At 37.4% G+C, this 18,844-nt stretch overlaps 1 protein-coding gene across 1 annotated transcript in view; it reads right to left on the bottom strand.

Moving 5' to 3' along the window:
• Positions 1-18,844, bottom strand: part of LOC308676335 (vomeronasal type-2 receptor 26-like) — a gene marked incomplete at both ends in the record, with an annotated part of 93,703 nt that overhangs the window by 65,440 nt on the left and 9,419 nt on the right. Inside the window, one exon of the mRNA XM_081342146.1 lies at positions 81-308. Coding sequence (XP_081198272.1) covers positions 81-308 — 228 coding nt within the window. The remainder of the gene's footprint in view (positions 1-80; positions 309-18,844) is intronic.

The following is an 18,844-nucleotide window of genomic DNA, read 5'->3' on the forward strand; positions in this document are numbered from 1 at the left end:
GGGGTGGGCGTGGTTTCCCAATGACGTGTCCGGCCCATGGGCCTGCAGTTTAACAGCCCTGATCTACATTCAGAACTTACTTGGTTGAAACTGCTGGGCCAGGTGATGGCTTCCTCATGAATGGTGAACATTTGGTCTTTAGCAGCACAGGGATCCAGCTTCCCAACTTTCACTCGATGTAAGGACTGGTTGGGGAATGTGACCCAATTCTCAATATCCAGTCCTGTAACCAGTTCTCCTTTTTCATCAAAGGAAATTTCAACCCCAGCACTGTTGTTAAAAGCAATTCTTTTCAAAAAGAAGTGAAGCTGAATATAAAAAAAAACAATTGAACATATTTGTGAAAGGAAAAGAGAAGATAGTGTGAACAAGGGTAAGATACAGAATTATGTGACAGATCAAAACAATGAGGGGGATACTTCCTAATGTGCAATGGTCTGGTGGTCTACCAGATACATTTGGTTATATGGCATTATTGATCAAAAATGATTTTATCATACTCTTCAACTATTTAATAATAAAGAAATTTAATGCACACATCCCACCCTAATCAAAGTAACCATACATCTAGGAGAATGTAATTCTCAAAAGTTTACCTGGTTGGTTAGGCAGATGTTATTTATTACATAAATTTGTACTATTATTTTGCAAGGACTAAGTAGAAATATTCTTCCCAGCTATTATTAGAGACGTGCAAATCAGGGAAGATTTATATAGAAAATTTTAGATATACAAATAATATAACAGATATAATTATTGCAGCTGTCATTGTAGGTTAGCATCTGTCATGTTTGGATGTCTAAAAAAATCCAGCCAGTCACTTGCTGGCAACAGAGAGATACAGAAATGACTTTTTGCTGCTATCTAGTGTCGTCTGAGTTTTTACAAATATAGCAACCCTAAAAGAAAAAAAAAGTATCTAGTTCTCTGTGACATTCTGAGTTGGGTTTAGACAAAGGCTGGGTTTGAGAGGCATTAATATTAGTGAAGGTTACACTAGTGAAGAGTCCTTCCCTATTTTGTTACTCTTTTTCTTTTTTCTTTTAAAGTTATATTCTCCTCTTTTTGTTTTTATTTTTTGTTTTTTTGTTTGTGATGTGCCAGAATGAAGTTGAGTCATTGTATATGGCTGCCCAAAAGAGTTTTTTTTTATGGCTGTCTTTTTCTTGCATGCCAGCAGATGTTCATACTATCTTTTCTGGTGGTGGAGATTCAGTACAGCAGATAGTTAAAATTGGTAAGTGGTAGCAAGAGGTGTTTTGATGTTAACAAACATCTTGTGAAACCGTAGCTTGGGCTGGTGCGATAGTTGCCTCAAAGTGCACTATTATTGTGGGCTACATGCTGGTGGAGGTCTTGGGTAAGGATGTTGTAATTTTTCAAGGGTGCATCGGGAGATTCAACTGATGTCAGAGCAGACTGAAGGTACTGTAGGAGATCTGAGGAAGCTCAGTTATCATTTGATTTAAATGGGGCTTCACTTGGCTTTGCAGAAAAGTTTTCCTCTATGTGTGTCTCTTAAATGAGGCATTTTAATTGGAGCAGAATTGGAAAGTGATTTCTGTTATACTTCTAGAATCTTGGAAAAAAGTAGAAGTTCTCTAGAGTTTATTATATAATTAATAGCATGCATTCTGAAGCCAGATAGGTAGCTGAATTCAACTGGATGGTCAACTTCAAGGCCACCATTTAAAATGTGGAGATTCAATCTGAAGGCTGTTTGAACCAGGCACAAACTTTGATTTCTGATCTTTTGATCAATTGGTGAGAAAGTATCCTTCAGCCTCAGTGCTGAAAAGGGGATACAGTACTTATTTGGTGCATAGAAAACATGGTCATCTTCGACATTATGGAAGCACAAGCAATATTATACAGCCAAACTAGAGTCTTGGACTTTAAAAGAGCTAATTTCAATAAACTTAGAGAGACCTTGGGAAGAATTCCATGGATGAGAATCCTAAAGGGGAAAACAACTCAAGAAGCTTGGGAAATTTTGAAAAGTGAGATAATAAAGGCCCAGTCTAGCACAATACCAACAAAGAAGAAAAATAATAGCTTTCAAAAGAAACCAGCATGGCTGCATAAAGAACTCTCTGATAAACTGAAAGATAAAAAGGACAAGTATAAGAAGTGGAAAGAGGGGCACATAACTAAGGCAGAATATCAGCAAACAGCCCGTGCCTGCAAAGATGAAGTGAGGGAAGCTAAGGCTCAAAATGAACTAAGGCTTGCGACCAAAGTCAAAAATAACAAAAAAAGCTTCTTTCAACATATAAGAAACAAGAAAAAAGTTAAGGAAATGATTGGCCCATTAGTGGGGGAAAGTGGCAAGAAGGTGATAAGCAACAGGGAGAAAGCAGAACTATTTAACTCATTTTTTGCTTCTGTCTTTACACAAAGGGAAAAAAACAGTCCAACCTACCCAAACCAGTGCCATAAAAAACAGAATAGAAACGCAAGTTAAGATAGGCAAGAAAATGGTAAGTGAGCACCTGTCCAGCCTAGACGAGTTCAAATCACCAGGACCAGATGGATTACACCCCAAGGTTCTCAAGGAACTGGCAGACGTGATCTCAGAACCACTGAACTATATATTTCAAAGATCCTGGAGCACTGGGGAACTACCAGAGGACTGGAAAAGAACAGATGTAGTTCCCATTTTTTTTTTTTAAAAAAAAAGGGGGGGGAATGGTTCCAGGAAACTACAGACCTATCAGCCTGACCTCAATACCTGGGAAGATTCTGGAAAAGATAATCAAACAACAAATCAGCGAACACCTTGATGCGAACAAAGTTATCACTAAAAGCCAACATGGGTTTGTCAAAAACAGATCACGCCAGACAAATCTTATTGCATTCTTCGACCAAGTGACAAAACTAGTGGACCAGAGGAATGCTGTAGATATAATTTACTTGGACTTCAGTAAGGCATTTGATAAAGTAGATCACAACCTACTACTTGATAAGATAGAAAAAAATGTGGGTTAGATAGCATCACCACCAGATGGATTCGTAGCTGGCTGACAGGCCGTACTCAGCGTGTGGTCCTCAATGGAACTGCATCTACATGGAAGGAAGTGGGGTGCCCCAGGGCTCTGTTCTGGGCCCAGTGCTCTTCAACATCTTCATCAATGATTTGGATGAGGGGATAAATGGGGAACTCATCAAATTTGCAGACAACACCAATCTGGCAGGAATAGCCAATACTCCAGAAGATAGGCTTAAGATACAGAAGGATCTGGACAGACTCGAACACTGGGCACTATCTAACAAAATGAAATTCAATGGTGAAAAAAGTAAGGTTCTACATTTCGGCAGGAAAAATCAAATGCAGAGGTATAGTATAGGTGGTACCTTGCTCAATAGTAGTAACTGTGAGAGAGATCTCGGAGTCCTAGTGGACAATCACTTAAATATGAGCCAGCAGTGTGCTGCAGCTGCCAAAAAAGCCAACACAGTACTAGGCTGCATTAATAGAGGAATAGAATCAAGATCACGTGAAGTACTAATACCACTTTACAATGCCTTGGTAAGGCCACACCTGGAATACTGTATCCAGTTTTGGTCACCATGATGTAAAAAAGATGTCGAGACTCTAGAACGAGTACAGAGAAGAGCAACAAAGATGATTGGGGGACTGGAGGCTAAAACATATAGGGAATAGTTGCTGGAATTGGGTATGTGTAGTTTAATGAAGAGAATGGTGAGGGGTGACATGATAGCAATGTTCCAATATCTCAGGGGCTGCCACAAAGAAGAGGGAGTCAAGCTATTCTCCAAAGCACCTGAAAGCAGGACAAGAAGCAATGGATGGAAACTAGTCAAGGAGAGAAGCAACCTAGAACTAAGGAGAAACTTCCTGACAGTTAGAACAACTAACCAGTGGAACAACCTGCCTCCAGAAGTGGTGAATGCTCCAACACTGGAAGTTTCTAAGAAGAGACTGGCCAGCCATTTGTCTGAAATGGTATAGGGTTTCCTGCCTGAGCAGGGGGTTGGACTAGATGACCTCCAAGGTCCCTTCCAACTTTTATTATTATTATTATTATTATTATTATTATTATTATTATTATTATTATTATTATTATTATTATTATTATTATTATTATTATTATTATTATTATTATTATTATTATTATTATTATTATTTGAGATTCCTTCCCAGGACTATCAATTCAATAGCATAATGAAAGTAGCATTAGTTTCCAGATCATTCCACTAGCATCTGATTTGGAGTTTCTTTCTCAATGGCAGTACAGAGGCATTTATCATCAATAGGGCATCATAAAACTTGAATGAGAGGAATGGCATTGACACAGCTTATAGAATAGTGGATACTAGTGCTTTAGTTCTGGTTACCTCCCAACTAAAAATAAAATTGTAATGAACTAAATAGCAGTTTTTAACAATTTCTCAGCAGTCCAGGTTTCTTCACTAACCTGGTTTCCAGGTTACAAGTGTGCTTTATGCTGGTTATTTGGATGTGAAGTAATTGCCCTCCAAACCATGCCTGGGAGGGTAATTTTTGCAGGGGTGGTAGCTTCTTATTAGCTGATGAATGGGTTGGTTTTAATTGTGTCTAGCTCTGGAGGGGGGGAAGGTAGGGTACCAGAATGTTATTTGCATCCAAAGAATGGGAGTGGAATGGAGTGGAATCGATCAGACATTAGAATAAAGTTTATCAGGTGAGTGATGGTGAAGGAGCAGCACTGGAAAATTGGTTTCCATAAGAAAATCAAGATGAAGTTTTGATCTTTTCTTATTAGAGAATCTCCTCTATTTAAGTTTGAGCCTATACTAAGGAAAGTGTCAATATCTGTCCATATCCACTGGCAAGACTTTCTTAGTTAACTTTGCCCATTATTATCTCATCCCTCCTGTGGGTCTTAGAGGTGTTTTCTAAACCTTGGTTGGTAAATATATTTTGTTATCTCATAGTTATACAACATCTATTTCTTAACACATAAATCTTGTACACAAGCCCTATATAATTTGTTGACATTTTCCGTTGAACCAGTTCAACCACCGCAAGTAACCATAACAGAGTCAACTGTCATCAAAACAAAAACTCTCGACAACCTCAACACTGTAAATTTTGTTCCTTCCTTTTTATTAAGCCAAATGGAAAGGTTAATGAGGATGATAAGTGTGGAGATTCCAGTCGGACTGGTGGTGATGTACGAAGGTAAAAGACATCGTCTGGTTACTGTGGCCCAGGCACATGATTTTTACAGCAATGTGTTAAAAGCAACCCCCCTACCACTTCTGGAAGCTGCAAAAGGATATGGCGAGGGAAAGCCTCAAGATGTTGCAGATAGACAGACAGAGGAGAATGGTGATGGAGGGGATCAAGTTACAGTCTCATCGGCTGCTGCTGGAGAGCAGAGGATGTCGCGTGCCGCCCTAAGACGAGCGAGACGAGAGCAAGACCAGCAGAAAGTTATGGAACTTCTAAAGTGTACTTACAGTGAAGCTGTGGGAGGGGCGCGGTCCAAAGAAGTTACAGGGGCCATTTCAGACGTGCTCCAAAAGCTTTGGGGCGTCAAGATTGGTGACTAAATTTCTAATTTAGAATGTCGGTGGATTAAATTCATCATAGAGGAGAAAGAAAGTCTTTCAATATTTAAAACAATTTAAGACTGATGTTTTTGGTTACAAGAAACGCATATTAGGGTTATGGATCAAAAGTATTTACTGAATTTAAGATTGGGTACGCAAGCTCCTAATTAACAACAAGTTGACTTTTCTTAACTTACTACACATAAAGGGTACTTAAATGGATTATAAATTTTTTTAATTTTTTTTTATTTTTATTTTTTCATTGGAGATTGGAATGGTGTCCTAGACATATAGATGGATAAAGCGGGTTTTTTTTTTTAAGCGTGTCATGAGTCATGCTAGATTGCCTAAATTTCCTTTTTATTTGAACTCAAGGATGATCTGGAATTGTGAGACATTTGGTGTGATATATGCAAGAACTATTTTTGATCATAGTTCAGTTTGGTGGGAGATTAATAAGGTTAATAGAGATAGGCGCTTTTGGCGCGTAATTGAGATTTTGTTTAGAAATTAGAGGTAAATAGTAGAAGTTTTTTTTTTAAATTAATATGATAATATGGGACTAAGAAATTTCATTTAGCATTTGAGTAAAGCTCCTTTTTCTGTTTTTCTTCTTTTTTTTATCTGTAATATTAATATTGTTTGTAATCATTTTACATGAGCTAGAGGGTGATAGAATTAATAGTTTATTGTAGATAGCATATGGATGCTTATGTTTGTTTTTCGTTTTTATACCCTGTATTTAGCTCTGGGAAGTCGGGGGGGGAGGGGGGAATGGGGGAGAGGGATAGGGATAGGGAGGGTTAGATAGGGGTGGGGGAGGGGGGATTGATAAAGTTAAAATGTACTGTAAAACTTTTTAAATAAAAAAAAGTGTGCTTTATGCTGGTTATTTGGATGTGAAGTAATTGCCCTCCAAACCATGCCTGGGAGGGTAATTTTTGCAGGGGTGGTAGCTTCTTATTAGCTGATGAATGGGTTGGTTTTAATTGTGTCTAGCTCTGGAGGGGGGGGAAGGTAGGGTACCAGAATGTTATTTGCATCCAAAGAATGGGAGTGGAATGGAGTGGAATCGATCAGACATTAGAATAAAGTTTATCAGGTGAGTGATGGTGAAGGAGCAGCACTGGAAAATTGGTTTCCATAAGAAAATCAAGATGAAGTTTTGATCTTTTCTTATTAGAGAATCTCCTCTATTTAAGTTTGAGCCTATACTAAGGAAAGTGTCAATATCTGTCCATATCCACTGGCAAGACTTTCTTAGTTAACTTTGCCCATTATTATCTCATCCCTCCTGTGGGTCTTAGAGGTGTTTTCTAAACCTTGGTTGGTAAATATATTTTGTTATCTCATAGTTATACAACATCTATTTCTTAACCCATAAATCTTGTACACAAGCCCTATATAATTTGTTGACATTTTCCGTTGAACCAGTTCAACCACCGCAAGCAACCATAACAGAGTCAACTGTCATCAAAACAAAAACTCTCGACAACCTCAACACTGTAAATTTTGTTCCTTCCTTTTTATTAAGCCAAATGGAAAGGTTAATGAGGATGATAAGTGTGGAAGCACTGAAAATCCTACATAATAACTATTCACCTCAGAGAATTCCTTCCTCTTATTCTGCACCTAATCTTTCTCTTTTAATCAGTCCCTTGTTCAACCTCTCCTTATATCCTTTTGCTTCTCCACTAATTGAAGTTTTAATGCAGGCACTACAGTCTTAAAACTTACTGGTAGTACGTTTGGAAGCCAGAAATGATTACAACTTTCCTGTTGCCTTTCTGAAAGTTGTGTCCTTTCTTTTTGTAATCTTTAGTTCAACTGCTGTTTAATTTTTCCTCCTCCTCTTTCACATAACAGCTGTATTCATGACTTCACTTCCATAATGTTTTTAACAGAAATTATTTTGAGTGTATGCCTGAAGAATAGAAATCTAAGGAGCAAATTGCTCAGATAAGGATTTAGAGAAGTGAGTTTGAAAGACTAAGGCAGAAACAAACTACTCTGAGATTAGCAACCCCCTCAAGAATTAAAAAAAGACTAAAGAAAGAACACAAGAAACATTCCTAACTTTCTATGCAAAGAACAATGTCACTTCTAATATGAAACTCACATCTCATTTTTCTCATTATTGGACTCTTGAGAAGATTACCTGCCATGGTTTTACATCCTGAAGATTAGGTTTCTTGCCACTCAACATTCTCCTATGTGATTGTTGAGCAACCTGTATGGCATATAATGCATGTACCACAGCATATACTGAATTATATATACTGTAACTAGGACTGGTCATCTTCATTTCAAAAAAAGTCCCAGGAAGGCTCTCCAGTTTCTCCTTCCCAGTGCAGATACCCTCAGATTCCTGATTCACAGATGGGTCTGGAAGTACACAGCCAAATGCATGTTCCCATACATCTTTAATGAAACCATCTTGATGAGAGTATAAGAAATGGTTTCTTGTCTGAAGAAAATGCTGGAATCCTTCAACTTCATTTGAATAAGCTGAAAAGGACAGAGCACCTTGGAGGACTTGGATGTCCCAGCTCTTCTGATAAAAGAATGATGCAATACCCATTTGGGAAGCCACAATCCATACTGTACCTTTTGGTTTTACAGAAACTATTTCCATTTCAGGTAGATATAACAACCATCTTAAATGTAAAACATATTTATCTTTGATTATCACAACATTAGCTTTGCTGTTAGTAAAAATATGAAATGTCTTCACAAACCATTTCAGGCCATCATCCACATTACTGATATAAATTGTCCCGAGCTGCTCTAAGAAGGCAATACAGATACCATGGAGAGAAAACCATGAAAATATCAGTTGTTCAAATTTTGCTCCAATTTCATCTTTCACAAGAACCCCAACCCAGGTCCATCTGAAGTGGACAAGTATCTGAAGAATCCCCCTAAAATGTAAGTCATCCCCTGGAACCATGTGATAATAGAAAGGGGTATCAGTTCTACCATTCATACTTGGAGGAGGGCCATATAGGAACTAGATAGGAACAAAAAAAATAGACAGAAAAATGATTGGCAAAACTGATATGTATCTTCTGCAAATAAAGAGTGTGAAATCTTTCAGGATACACTTTCACACTATGTGTATGAAATATTTGTGAGAGTAGGTTTGCAGTAAATGATTGCTGAGTTCCTTTTCATCTGCCCAACCAAATGATTCTTTCTATCCTCTTTCTACTGAACTTGCAGATTACTTCTTCAACAATAAAAATAATTTTGTCCTTGAATGTGGTTCATATTGCTGTAGAACCATAGAGCATATTTAAGCGTTTTCTGTTGTGTAGGAGTTTTGGATTTCCTCCCAAGGAATTTGCTATTGTGATGAACAACAACAAAATATGCAAGATGCATTCAGATGTTCATGGAGTTACACCACACACACACACACACACACACACACACACGCGTGTGTGTGTGTGTGTGTGTGTGTGTGTGTGTGTGTGTGTGTGTCAAATTATTCAAATTCTACCATGATGAGCCTTGCTTCAAAAAATACAGTGATTAAAGGGAGGATGAGGAGTGGAAGGACCCAAGTTCAAATCTACCTCAGTCAAGGAAAGAATAAAAGAAAGATAGGATAGTGATTATGGGCAGATGAAATATTGGGAGACCTTGTTAAAGTCTACTCTCAGATAAAGGAGCTCACTGTGTAACTTGGGCACCTCACAGACTTTCACACTGGTAGTTGGAGAAAAATATAGGAGAAGAAACACTAAGTGTAACTTCATGAACATCTAAATGCATCTAAATCTAACAATATAAATAAACACAATGCAGAAACCTTACATCTTTTTTTTTGGTCATCACAATAGCAAATTCCTTGGGAGGAAATCCAAAGCTCCTACACAACAGGAAATGGTTATTAATGGTTATTAATGGTTAATTTTTAAAATTGACCTATCATATCAAATTCTGAAATTAAATTCACTTTCCTTTCTCCTTTGATAAAACATTAAATATACTTTGTAGATAAATGTATACTAAATTAAATAAATATTAATGTCTTACAATTAGCCCATCTGAAAATACAAAGCAATGTATGGACAAGTTACAATGAATGAGTCTTACCTGTGGAACCTTATAAATACCTAAAATGTCTGCAATAGTAAAAGAATATTCAGGATCAAGAGTTCCAACAACAGATATGAGATTGTTCAGGAAGCCACACTTGTAGTTAGGAATAAATGGGTTCTCACTGGAGAAAAGTTCCATTGTGGCCTGATATGTGTACTCTCCACCATAACTATCATATATTCTGAAGCCCAAGGTGATGTTAGGTAACAGCTGAAGAACTTCATTGATCTTCTTCACAGCAAATATCAAGCTCAAAATATGCTGATAAAACTTGATCAGAACTCTGCATTGGGAATTAGATGCTGTATCAAATAAAGTTCTGTATCTAAAAAGGGCAGTGAAACTGAGTTCCATAAGAATAATGTTAACTGATTAATTAGTTACCATTCAGTTTTCAGTAGAATCATTCCTGACTTTTCATGAGTGTATTTGTTAAACAATTTTGATTATAAGACACTGAGCAAAAATAATAATAATAATAACACAGATTTTGGCTTTTCTTAATCCTGTTCCAGAATCTACAAAAAATATTATTCTCTTAGCAGCAACTCATTATTCAATAGGAAATAGATTGTAACTCGTTATATCTATAGCAAGTAATTTAATAAGCACTTAAATAGTAATAATTACAAAAGGCAGCTTTATTCAGAACAAATTGCATCCTGCAACAATGCTTCTAACACCACCAAACATCCACATCTATCTATCCCAGGTTCTTGAGAAGGACTTGATCGGCATACAAAAATGCCAAATCCAGTCTGAACATTTGACTGACTTGTGTGACAAGGCACTACCAAGATAGTAATGTCTTACAGAGATGCACCAACTGTAGAATTCTTGGGAACCTCCTCAAAGCTTTCTACAACTCTACTTATGAAGATGAATGAAGTAATACCACCAATGATGAGGTCACCTGCTTCAAAATATTTATGAACAATTGGGATAGCTGCTTGGATTTTGCATATTGTTTGAGGTTTGCAAGACATATGTGGCAATAATAAGAGAAGAATTAAGCTTTCTATCATTTCCATGTAATGCTTAAGAGCTTCCAAGAATAGGCAATAAATAATTTTTCTGTTCCTCACATAACTTCCATTAGCTTCTGAACTTTAAATAAAAATCATTCTGAGACATCATTCCAATAACGATCTTATCTGCCCCTAAATTCTAAAAACAGGTTTTTTAAAACATATGAAAACATCTTTAAGCACTTTAAGGAGCAACAAGGTTAATAATAATCTTTTTGATAATTATAAGAGGGTGAAATTGCCATTACTCTATAGAATTAAGAATATGCTTCTCTATTCTGAACACAGTATTAGTAATTCCACCCATTAATCATACAACAGGGCTGAGATGTGACAACAGTCCTTAAATATTAAACAATGTGTTTGTGAGATGAAAAATGAGGGACAGAAATTACCAATGCATGTGTGCTTGATTCTACTTGTAACTGTCAGGACCCACCTCAAACTGACATCTTAAGAAAGCAGAACTCTTGGAAGTGATTTCTTCCAATAGGAACTTTTATTAAGAGCAGTTGCTAGCAGGCATAATAGACAGAAACTGAGATTTCCTGTGCAGAACGATAGGTTAAAGTATCCCCAAGCAAGACCCCACTCCATAGTTCATCTGGCCAGTGTGGGACAGCCAATCCCCAGGTGTTAGGCCCATCATGGGAAAAGGGGAGATAATATCAACCCGTCTCCAGTTGACACAGCAATGGTCAGGCAGCTCTTCACACCTTCCTCTTAGAGCATAGAAATAAACCAGGCACGGAGGTTACATTCCTTATTCCCTTCCTTGTTCTAGCTTACAGTTTAGTGAGAGAAAGTCCAGAGACAGATATACCTCAGTAAAGCAAAATGTTACATTGTAGCAGATAGAGGAAACAGAGGCAATAAACCTGCAGGCACATCCCCCCTCCCCCTTGGGAGTATGGCAGAACCCATGGAGAGGTGAGATTTGATTCTAGGTCAGAGGGGGTAGATACAAATGAAATAGGAATGGGTTCTGACAGTAACTTTCACATTCATTTTCTAAAAATTTTTTTTTGTCTTGATGCTGACCTCATGGAGTAGTAGCAGTATCTGATATTATTTCATTTCAGTACCAGACTTCTCAAGATATCTCACAGGACAGTCTTAACACCTTAGGACCATGAATGTCTAACTGAAAGGCCTCTCAATTCAAGAAAGGATGCAATTGGTAAAACAGATGGAACACACAACTCCTACCCCCAGCCACACTTACCACCTGCTCCTTGAGCAATAGTTTGAATAGAAGAGGATCCCCATTTTGTACATCAATCTTGAATTGAGAAATGCAGCATAATCCAAGATTATGGATGAAAATTTCTCAGATGTAGAGGATAAAGGCTGTTCAGTGTCCACAGCCATGAGTCAGAGTCTCATTAGCTTTGAGTCAGGGTTTATTCCTCCCCAGTCAGGCCCATAGAGCCTCCAAGCATTGGAACTTGACCTCAAAGTTAGAAGAATATAATACTGTATTGATGCTATGCTATGGTCCTCATTAAGAATACATTACATATGAGCCAGATAGCTTGACATCCTATCTCCAACCTTCCCTTTCTGAGGAAGCTTGTTCAGGAGATAACGGTGCTGCAACTCCAGGATGAATTATCTGTACCCTTTTAAATTGGAATTCAGACTAAATATAGGACACTCAGCCCTGCCATGTAGGATCTCAGTGCTTTTTCCCTGCTGTAAAATATCCACAAGAATCCATTGTGTGAGATATCACCTATGGGGTGAGATATCATCTGTATGCTGATTGTCTTCTACTGTACATCTCTGCCCATGTGTGTTAAGCCCTGTCGTAACTATCCTTTCTTGGTGACTAGAGGCATTTGAGGCCTGGATGGGGAGCAAATGTAAAACTGAATCCTAACAAGATAGAGTGAAGTCACCTCTGGCCTCCTTTCTGGCCATCAGCAGCCCAGAAAAGGTCAGAATGGGCCTCTGGAGGCACGCAGAAGCCTCCCCTGGCTTCCATTCCATTCACTGTTGCAAAGAACAGAGTCCTAACCTACCATGAGATCACGTGAGATCACGTGAGATCACGTGAGATCTTGCACCACTGATCTCATGTAATCTTGTGTTACTTTAGGCCTCTATTCTCTGCAAATGCATCAAAGTCCTGGAGCAGCCAAGAAAACAAAGGATCTCTCAATCTTTTCAATGTGAGTATCCATAGGCCTAGTGCCTAGGGAGGCCTGGGGTGGGTTGGGGGGGGGAGGGAATACCCAGGGTGAATGTTGCAGTGCCACTGCGATCATTTGAAAGGGTGAACAACTGCCATGGTGTGGCAACGTTCATAATTTCAGGAGTTTTTTTATAAATACTAGGGGCGCTTATTGTGTAATTTCAAACATTCATTAAGGTAATGCTCATAACTCAGGGATTACTGAGTTATATCTGTAGTGCTCACATTCTACGAGTTGAGTTATACTGATCATAACCCTTCAAAGAATTAAGGTGTGCAATCCAGTACTACGGACTTTCTTATTTTAAAATTTTAGGGGGGGAGGGGAATGAAAACTTGAGTATCCAATGGCTCAGAGTAATTTCATAAACATTTCTATAGTTGTCTATGTTATGTGGCATAATCCTAGGTAGCACACAAATATTGGCAAAAATAATAAACAAAATAAAAAATAATCAATAAAGAATCTCCTGGTGCCACAAAAGCAACATAACCCCACACAATCAAAATGAACTTCAGAACTTCACAGAACTGCAGTTTCACTCCATGTCTTTTTTTATTCTTAGTAATAGTTTTTTATTGGTTCATCAAAATATAAAATACAAAGAGAAATTCAAAAATGTAATAGAAAACTAGGAGGAGGGGGAGGGAAACAAAAAAAATAGTGTAAAGAGAGAAAAGAAAAAGGCACCAAATTCCAACTCTCTTTAGCACAGTAGAAGATAACAACATTACAACTTCAACTTTTTACTTTTACACAACAGAATGTATAAACTATTTCTATAACAATAAACCTATCTAATTAGCAAAAACAAAATAATAGTTTATTTATTTATTTCAAGCACAAAATCTGGAAGCAATTTCAAAATTGCTACCCCAAAAATAATCCCTAGTGTAAGGAAGAGGAGCATGCCTAAAATCAAGCTAGGATGGGGGTGGGGTTGGAGCTACTCCATGCACCCCGCACCTGCTTACCACTGCAGCTAGGCCTCCCATGCCCTGATACCTGCCTCGCCTCACCTGCCCAGTTCCTCTGCAGCTGCTTATTATCACTCTTATGTGCACATCATCCCCAGCCTCCATTTTGCCATCAGAGTCCTTCAAGAAAAACCAGAGCTTGGTTCTCAGCTGCAGAGGCCTTTCCAGAAGGCTTCGGATGACAAAATGGCCGGCTGGGGGGAGCTCCATTCTCAGCTGCAGAGATATTTCCTGAAGGCTCTTGATGATGAAATGGATGCTGGGGCAACATATGGATGAGGAGGCAGAAGAAATGGGCCAGTTGGGTGGGGCTTTCAGTGCCACTGCCACAAGGTGAGACCATGGAAAAGACATCCTCCAAAAATAAGACCTTGGTGCCTCCTTGCTCGTTGCCCATAGAGTGAATTTCTACCCCCTCCAGGGGTCCCCAGCGAAGGCTAATTAGACATGGAAGAAGGAGCTCACCTTCCAAGAGGCTGCAGTGGCCGCGGTGGCAAACCTGAAGTTGCCTGTAATACTGCATTCTAACCAATGCACCACTACTACTCATTTCCTACCACTGCTTTTTTTACTAACATTTTTACTAACATTTTCATGCTTTCCCATTATAGAATAAGAATAAACCAGTTACTCTTAAAATAACAATAACAATAACAATAACAATAACAATAATAACAACAACAACAACAACAACAACTTGAATAATTTTCTCAAAATTTCTCTTAATAGGTCACTTTTTACATTTTAATAAATGAAGGCTTCACTAGGCTTTATTTCTATGATGAAGACTCACCAAATAATTTCTAATTAAAATTAAAATTGGGATTAGTAGGGTGCTACATTTGTTGAATACAATGACATTTCATTTCAGGTCAAATTGGTGATGTCTTAGACATCATTCCTAGTACAACTGGTTAATGCTTCAAATATATTTCTTAATATTGAAGCTCTTGATGTGGAATCTGGCAGGGTTAATATTTGAAGTTATTAAAGGTTATTCAGCTTTTTTTCTTTTTTAAAAAATCCCATCATTTCAAAAATAATGCAAAGCTAGGCATTTTCATACTTTCCCATTTTAGGCTATGGAAAATATATGTAAAATTTGTTGGATTGTGTGTCTCTCTGTGTGTGTGTATGCTTTCACATTAAATCTTAATTATTTCAATAGCATCAATCAAATCCATTGGTCCTCAAATTCTAATCAGTAAACTTAAAGTGAATCATGGCCTCTTAATATCTCAGATTTTTAGTTAAAACTAAATGAGAAATAATTTGACTGGGTTTTTCTTCTACATTGGAAACTCACCCAAACATTTTCATCTCTTCAAAATAAATGTTGAATTTCCTAGAGCTTTAAACGAATGTCTTTTAATATAGAGAAATAATTATAGGAGAGTTAGGTTCATATTTTATCACTTTTTCTCTTAATGAGTTTCTCCCTGTTGTTTAGCTCTGGTCTAAAAATAATTATGAAACATTTGGGGAAATATATGCACACCAACAATCCAGCAGTGGAGGCCAAAATGGAGAAAACCTCCACAGCCACCATGTATTTGCCTTTGGTGCTCAGGTAGGATGGAACAAAGGAGAGCCACACACTGCAAAAGATCACCATGCTGAATGTGAGACATTTAGCTTCATTGAAACTACTGGGGAGTTTCCTAGAGAGAAACGCTACTGTAAAACTGGCAGATGCCAGAAAGCCCATGTAGCCCAGGACACAGTAGAACATGGTAGCTGAGCCTTCATTGCATTGCAGTATGATTTCCTCAGTTTCCGAATGTGTGTCAATGTCAGGGAAAGAGGGAAATGTGAATAGCCACACTGTACAGATACCTACTTGAATCAGGGAACCAGAAAGAACAATGTAGGTGGCCAGTCCTCTTCCCATCCAGTTCCTCATCCTGGATCCTGGCTTGGTGGCCACAAATGCCAGAACCACAGTGATGGTTTTTGCCAGCACAGAAGACACAGCCACTGAGAAGATGATGCCAAAGCTAATTTGTCGCAAGAGACATATTATATTGTACGGTGCAACAAGGAATTGCAGTGAGCAAAGGAAACATAGGAGGAGGGAGATGAGTAGAACATAGGTGAGGTTTCGGTTATTGGCCTTGACGATGGGAGTATGATGATATTTTAAAAATGTTGCCAGCACTACAGTTGTGCAGAGAGAAAAGAAGAGCGCCAGAATGACTAGACTTATTCCCATTGGTTCGTCATAGGATAAGAATGATATTCTTTTGGGAAGACAAGAATCATGGTCCTTATTTGGATATTGTTCTTCTGGGCATTTGGAACAGTCATCCATGTCTGAAATTTAAATATATATGTATTAAATATATACACAAGTATACAGTATGTGTCCAAATTTAATTTGTTGTTTGATTATGTGATCATTTTATGAATATTATTATATCACATTTATTTGATTTGCTTTTCTTCAGAGAAAGATTGGCACTGAAGTTTTCAATCTGATTTTTTAGTGTTTGGATTTTAACATGGCAATTCTCCATTAAGGGTTTCTATTTAGTATTTGTAATTTCTTACTGTTCAATTATGTGCATTTTACTATATTTCTCTGTTTTAAGAGTTGCACTGTGTTTTTTAGGGAATGCAGTCATCAACACTTTTTCCACCTATTCATTGACACAGATATTATGGGATATAGAATTGTACATAGAAATGAGAAGTTTATGCCAATGTAAGAAAAAATGGGACTTTAATATTTTAATCAATTAGGTATTATTATTATTATTATTATTATTATTATTATTATTATTATTATTATTATTATTATTATTATTATTATTTATGTCAAAGCAGAGCTGATTTTAAACTCTTAATTCTTTGTCTGAAGTCTTCCAATTGGAAAGACTTCTTCTTTTTGGGAGAGCACAATCTCCCAAGAGATGAAAGAATAAAACTGCAACAAATACAACTCAGCTTCCTGTAGAGTCATAATGTAACTTGATTCATGAAGTTTCTTACCTTTCTGGCTTGACATTTTGTCTTTCGGACAAGAATGACAATCATAACAGCAAAATGGCTTTCCCTCTTGCTTTCTTTTGAAATATCCAGGGAGGCAGCTCGCAGTACATACTGAAATAGGTAGCATCTATCCAATAAATGAAATAAAAAGGAAAATGTTAGTATTCTCTCAGCAAAAAAAAGAAAGAAAGAAAGAAAGAAAGAAAAGAAATGTCATGGCATTTTATTATTTGGTAAATAATGAATGCTAATTCTACCTTCAATTATTTTTCTTTATCATCATCATCATCACAAAAATCAATTTTCAGTCTTTTTTATTTTATTTATTACATAAATTGTTTCTTCTAAAATGGGAAATATTTTAGGCTCATAGTATGTTCCAGTGCTGAATTATTTACATGGTACTCAGCTTAATTGAACTCTTCCTTCTGGACATGTAATCTTTCACAGTTAGACAATTCAATGTTTTAAATACATGTAATCCTCAATTTTCTACAGGTCACTTAGTATCCATACTATTTTTAAAGAAATTAGTAGTGTACATGGACAGATTGCTTATCTGGAGTCTATAGTCTGTGCTCTTCAAACAGAAATTAGGTGTCCAACTTAGCCATTCTGCTCTATAGAGCTGCTGTACTATCAGCCCCTCTACCACAAAGATCCTGCAGGAGAAGGGGAGTATAGACAACCATGGGATTTGGCAGGATGAGGGCTGTGAACCATAAACACAAAGCTTTTGCTGTGTCCCTGCATAACAGATATAGTGCCTTTGCTGACCTTAATAGGGATACTAAGGTGGCAGATCAAGGTAGTTGTGATGATGATAACTCAAATAAGCAGAGGATCATGATCTGAGACAAAGAACTTGTTTTGGATAGGGGAAAGTGTGAATCAGGTAATACACAGTAGTCATGCAAGAAGAGGAAGGCATCCAAAAAGAGAAGCCACCTTCTGGTTGATGATTCAATCACAGTAAAAAAACAAATCAAATAGTTCTGCTTTCTCCCTGTTGCTTGTCACCTTCTTGCCACTTTCCCCCACTAATGGACCAATCATTTCTTTAACTTTTTTCTTGTTTTTCACATGTTGAAAGAAGCTTTTTTTTGTTATTTTTGACTTTGGTCACAAGACTTTTTTCATTTGAGCCTTAGCTTTCCTCACTTCATCTTTCCAGGCTCAGACTATTTGCTGATATTCTGCTTTAGTTATGTGCCCCTCTTTCCACTTTTTATACTTGTTCTTTTTATCTTTCAATTTATCAGAGACTTCTTTATGCAGCCATGCTGGTTTCTTTTGAGAGATGTTATTTTTCTTCTTTGTTGGTATTGTGCTCGAATGGGCTTTTATTATCTCACTTTTCAAAATTTCCCAAGCTTCTTCAGTTGTTTTCTCCTTGAGGATTCTCACCTATGGAATCCTTCCCAAGCTCTCTCAAAGTTTATTGAAATTAGTTCTCTTGAAGTCCAAGACTCTAGTTTGACTGCTTTCAAACTGCTAGGTTGGCAGAAGCTGGGACGAGTAACAGGCGATATATATATATATATATATATATATATATATATATATATATATATATATATATATATATATATATATATATATATATATATATATATATATATAGAGAGAGAGAGAGAGAGAGAGAGAGAGAGAGAGAGAGAGAGAGAGAGAGAGAGGTCTTGGCATATTCGGTGTCTTTTCCTGTGTAAGATTGAGAGTGTCTTGGCAACGTTTTTGATGAGGATCTTGTCAAAATGTCACCAAGACACTCTCAATCTTACACAGGAAAAGACCCGAATACGCCAAGACCTACATACCTGTACCCGTGAAAATCTACGAATATATATATATATATGTGTGTGTGTGTGTGTGTGTGTGTTTTCTGAGGTTTTCGCGGGTGTTTGTATGTGGATCTTTGGTCATTCGGGTTTTTTTCCCACGTAGAATTGAAGGTGTAGGAGCAACGTTTCGACGGAATCCCATC

This window comes from Vipera berus, assembly GCF_964194415.1.
Source record: "Vipera berus genome assembly, chromosome: W".
In the NCBI taxonomy this organism is placed as follows: domain Eukaryota; kingdom Metazoa; phylum Chordata; class Lepidosauria; order Squamata; family Viperidae; genus Vipera; species Vipera berus.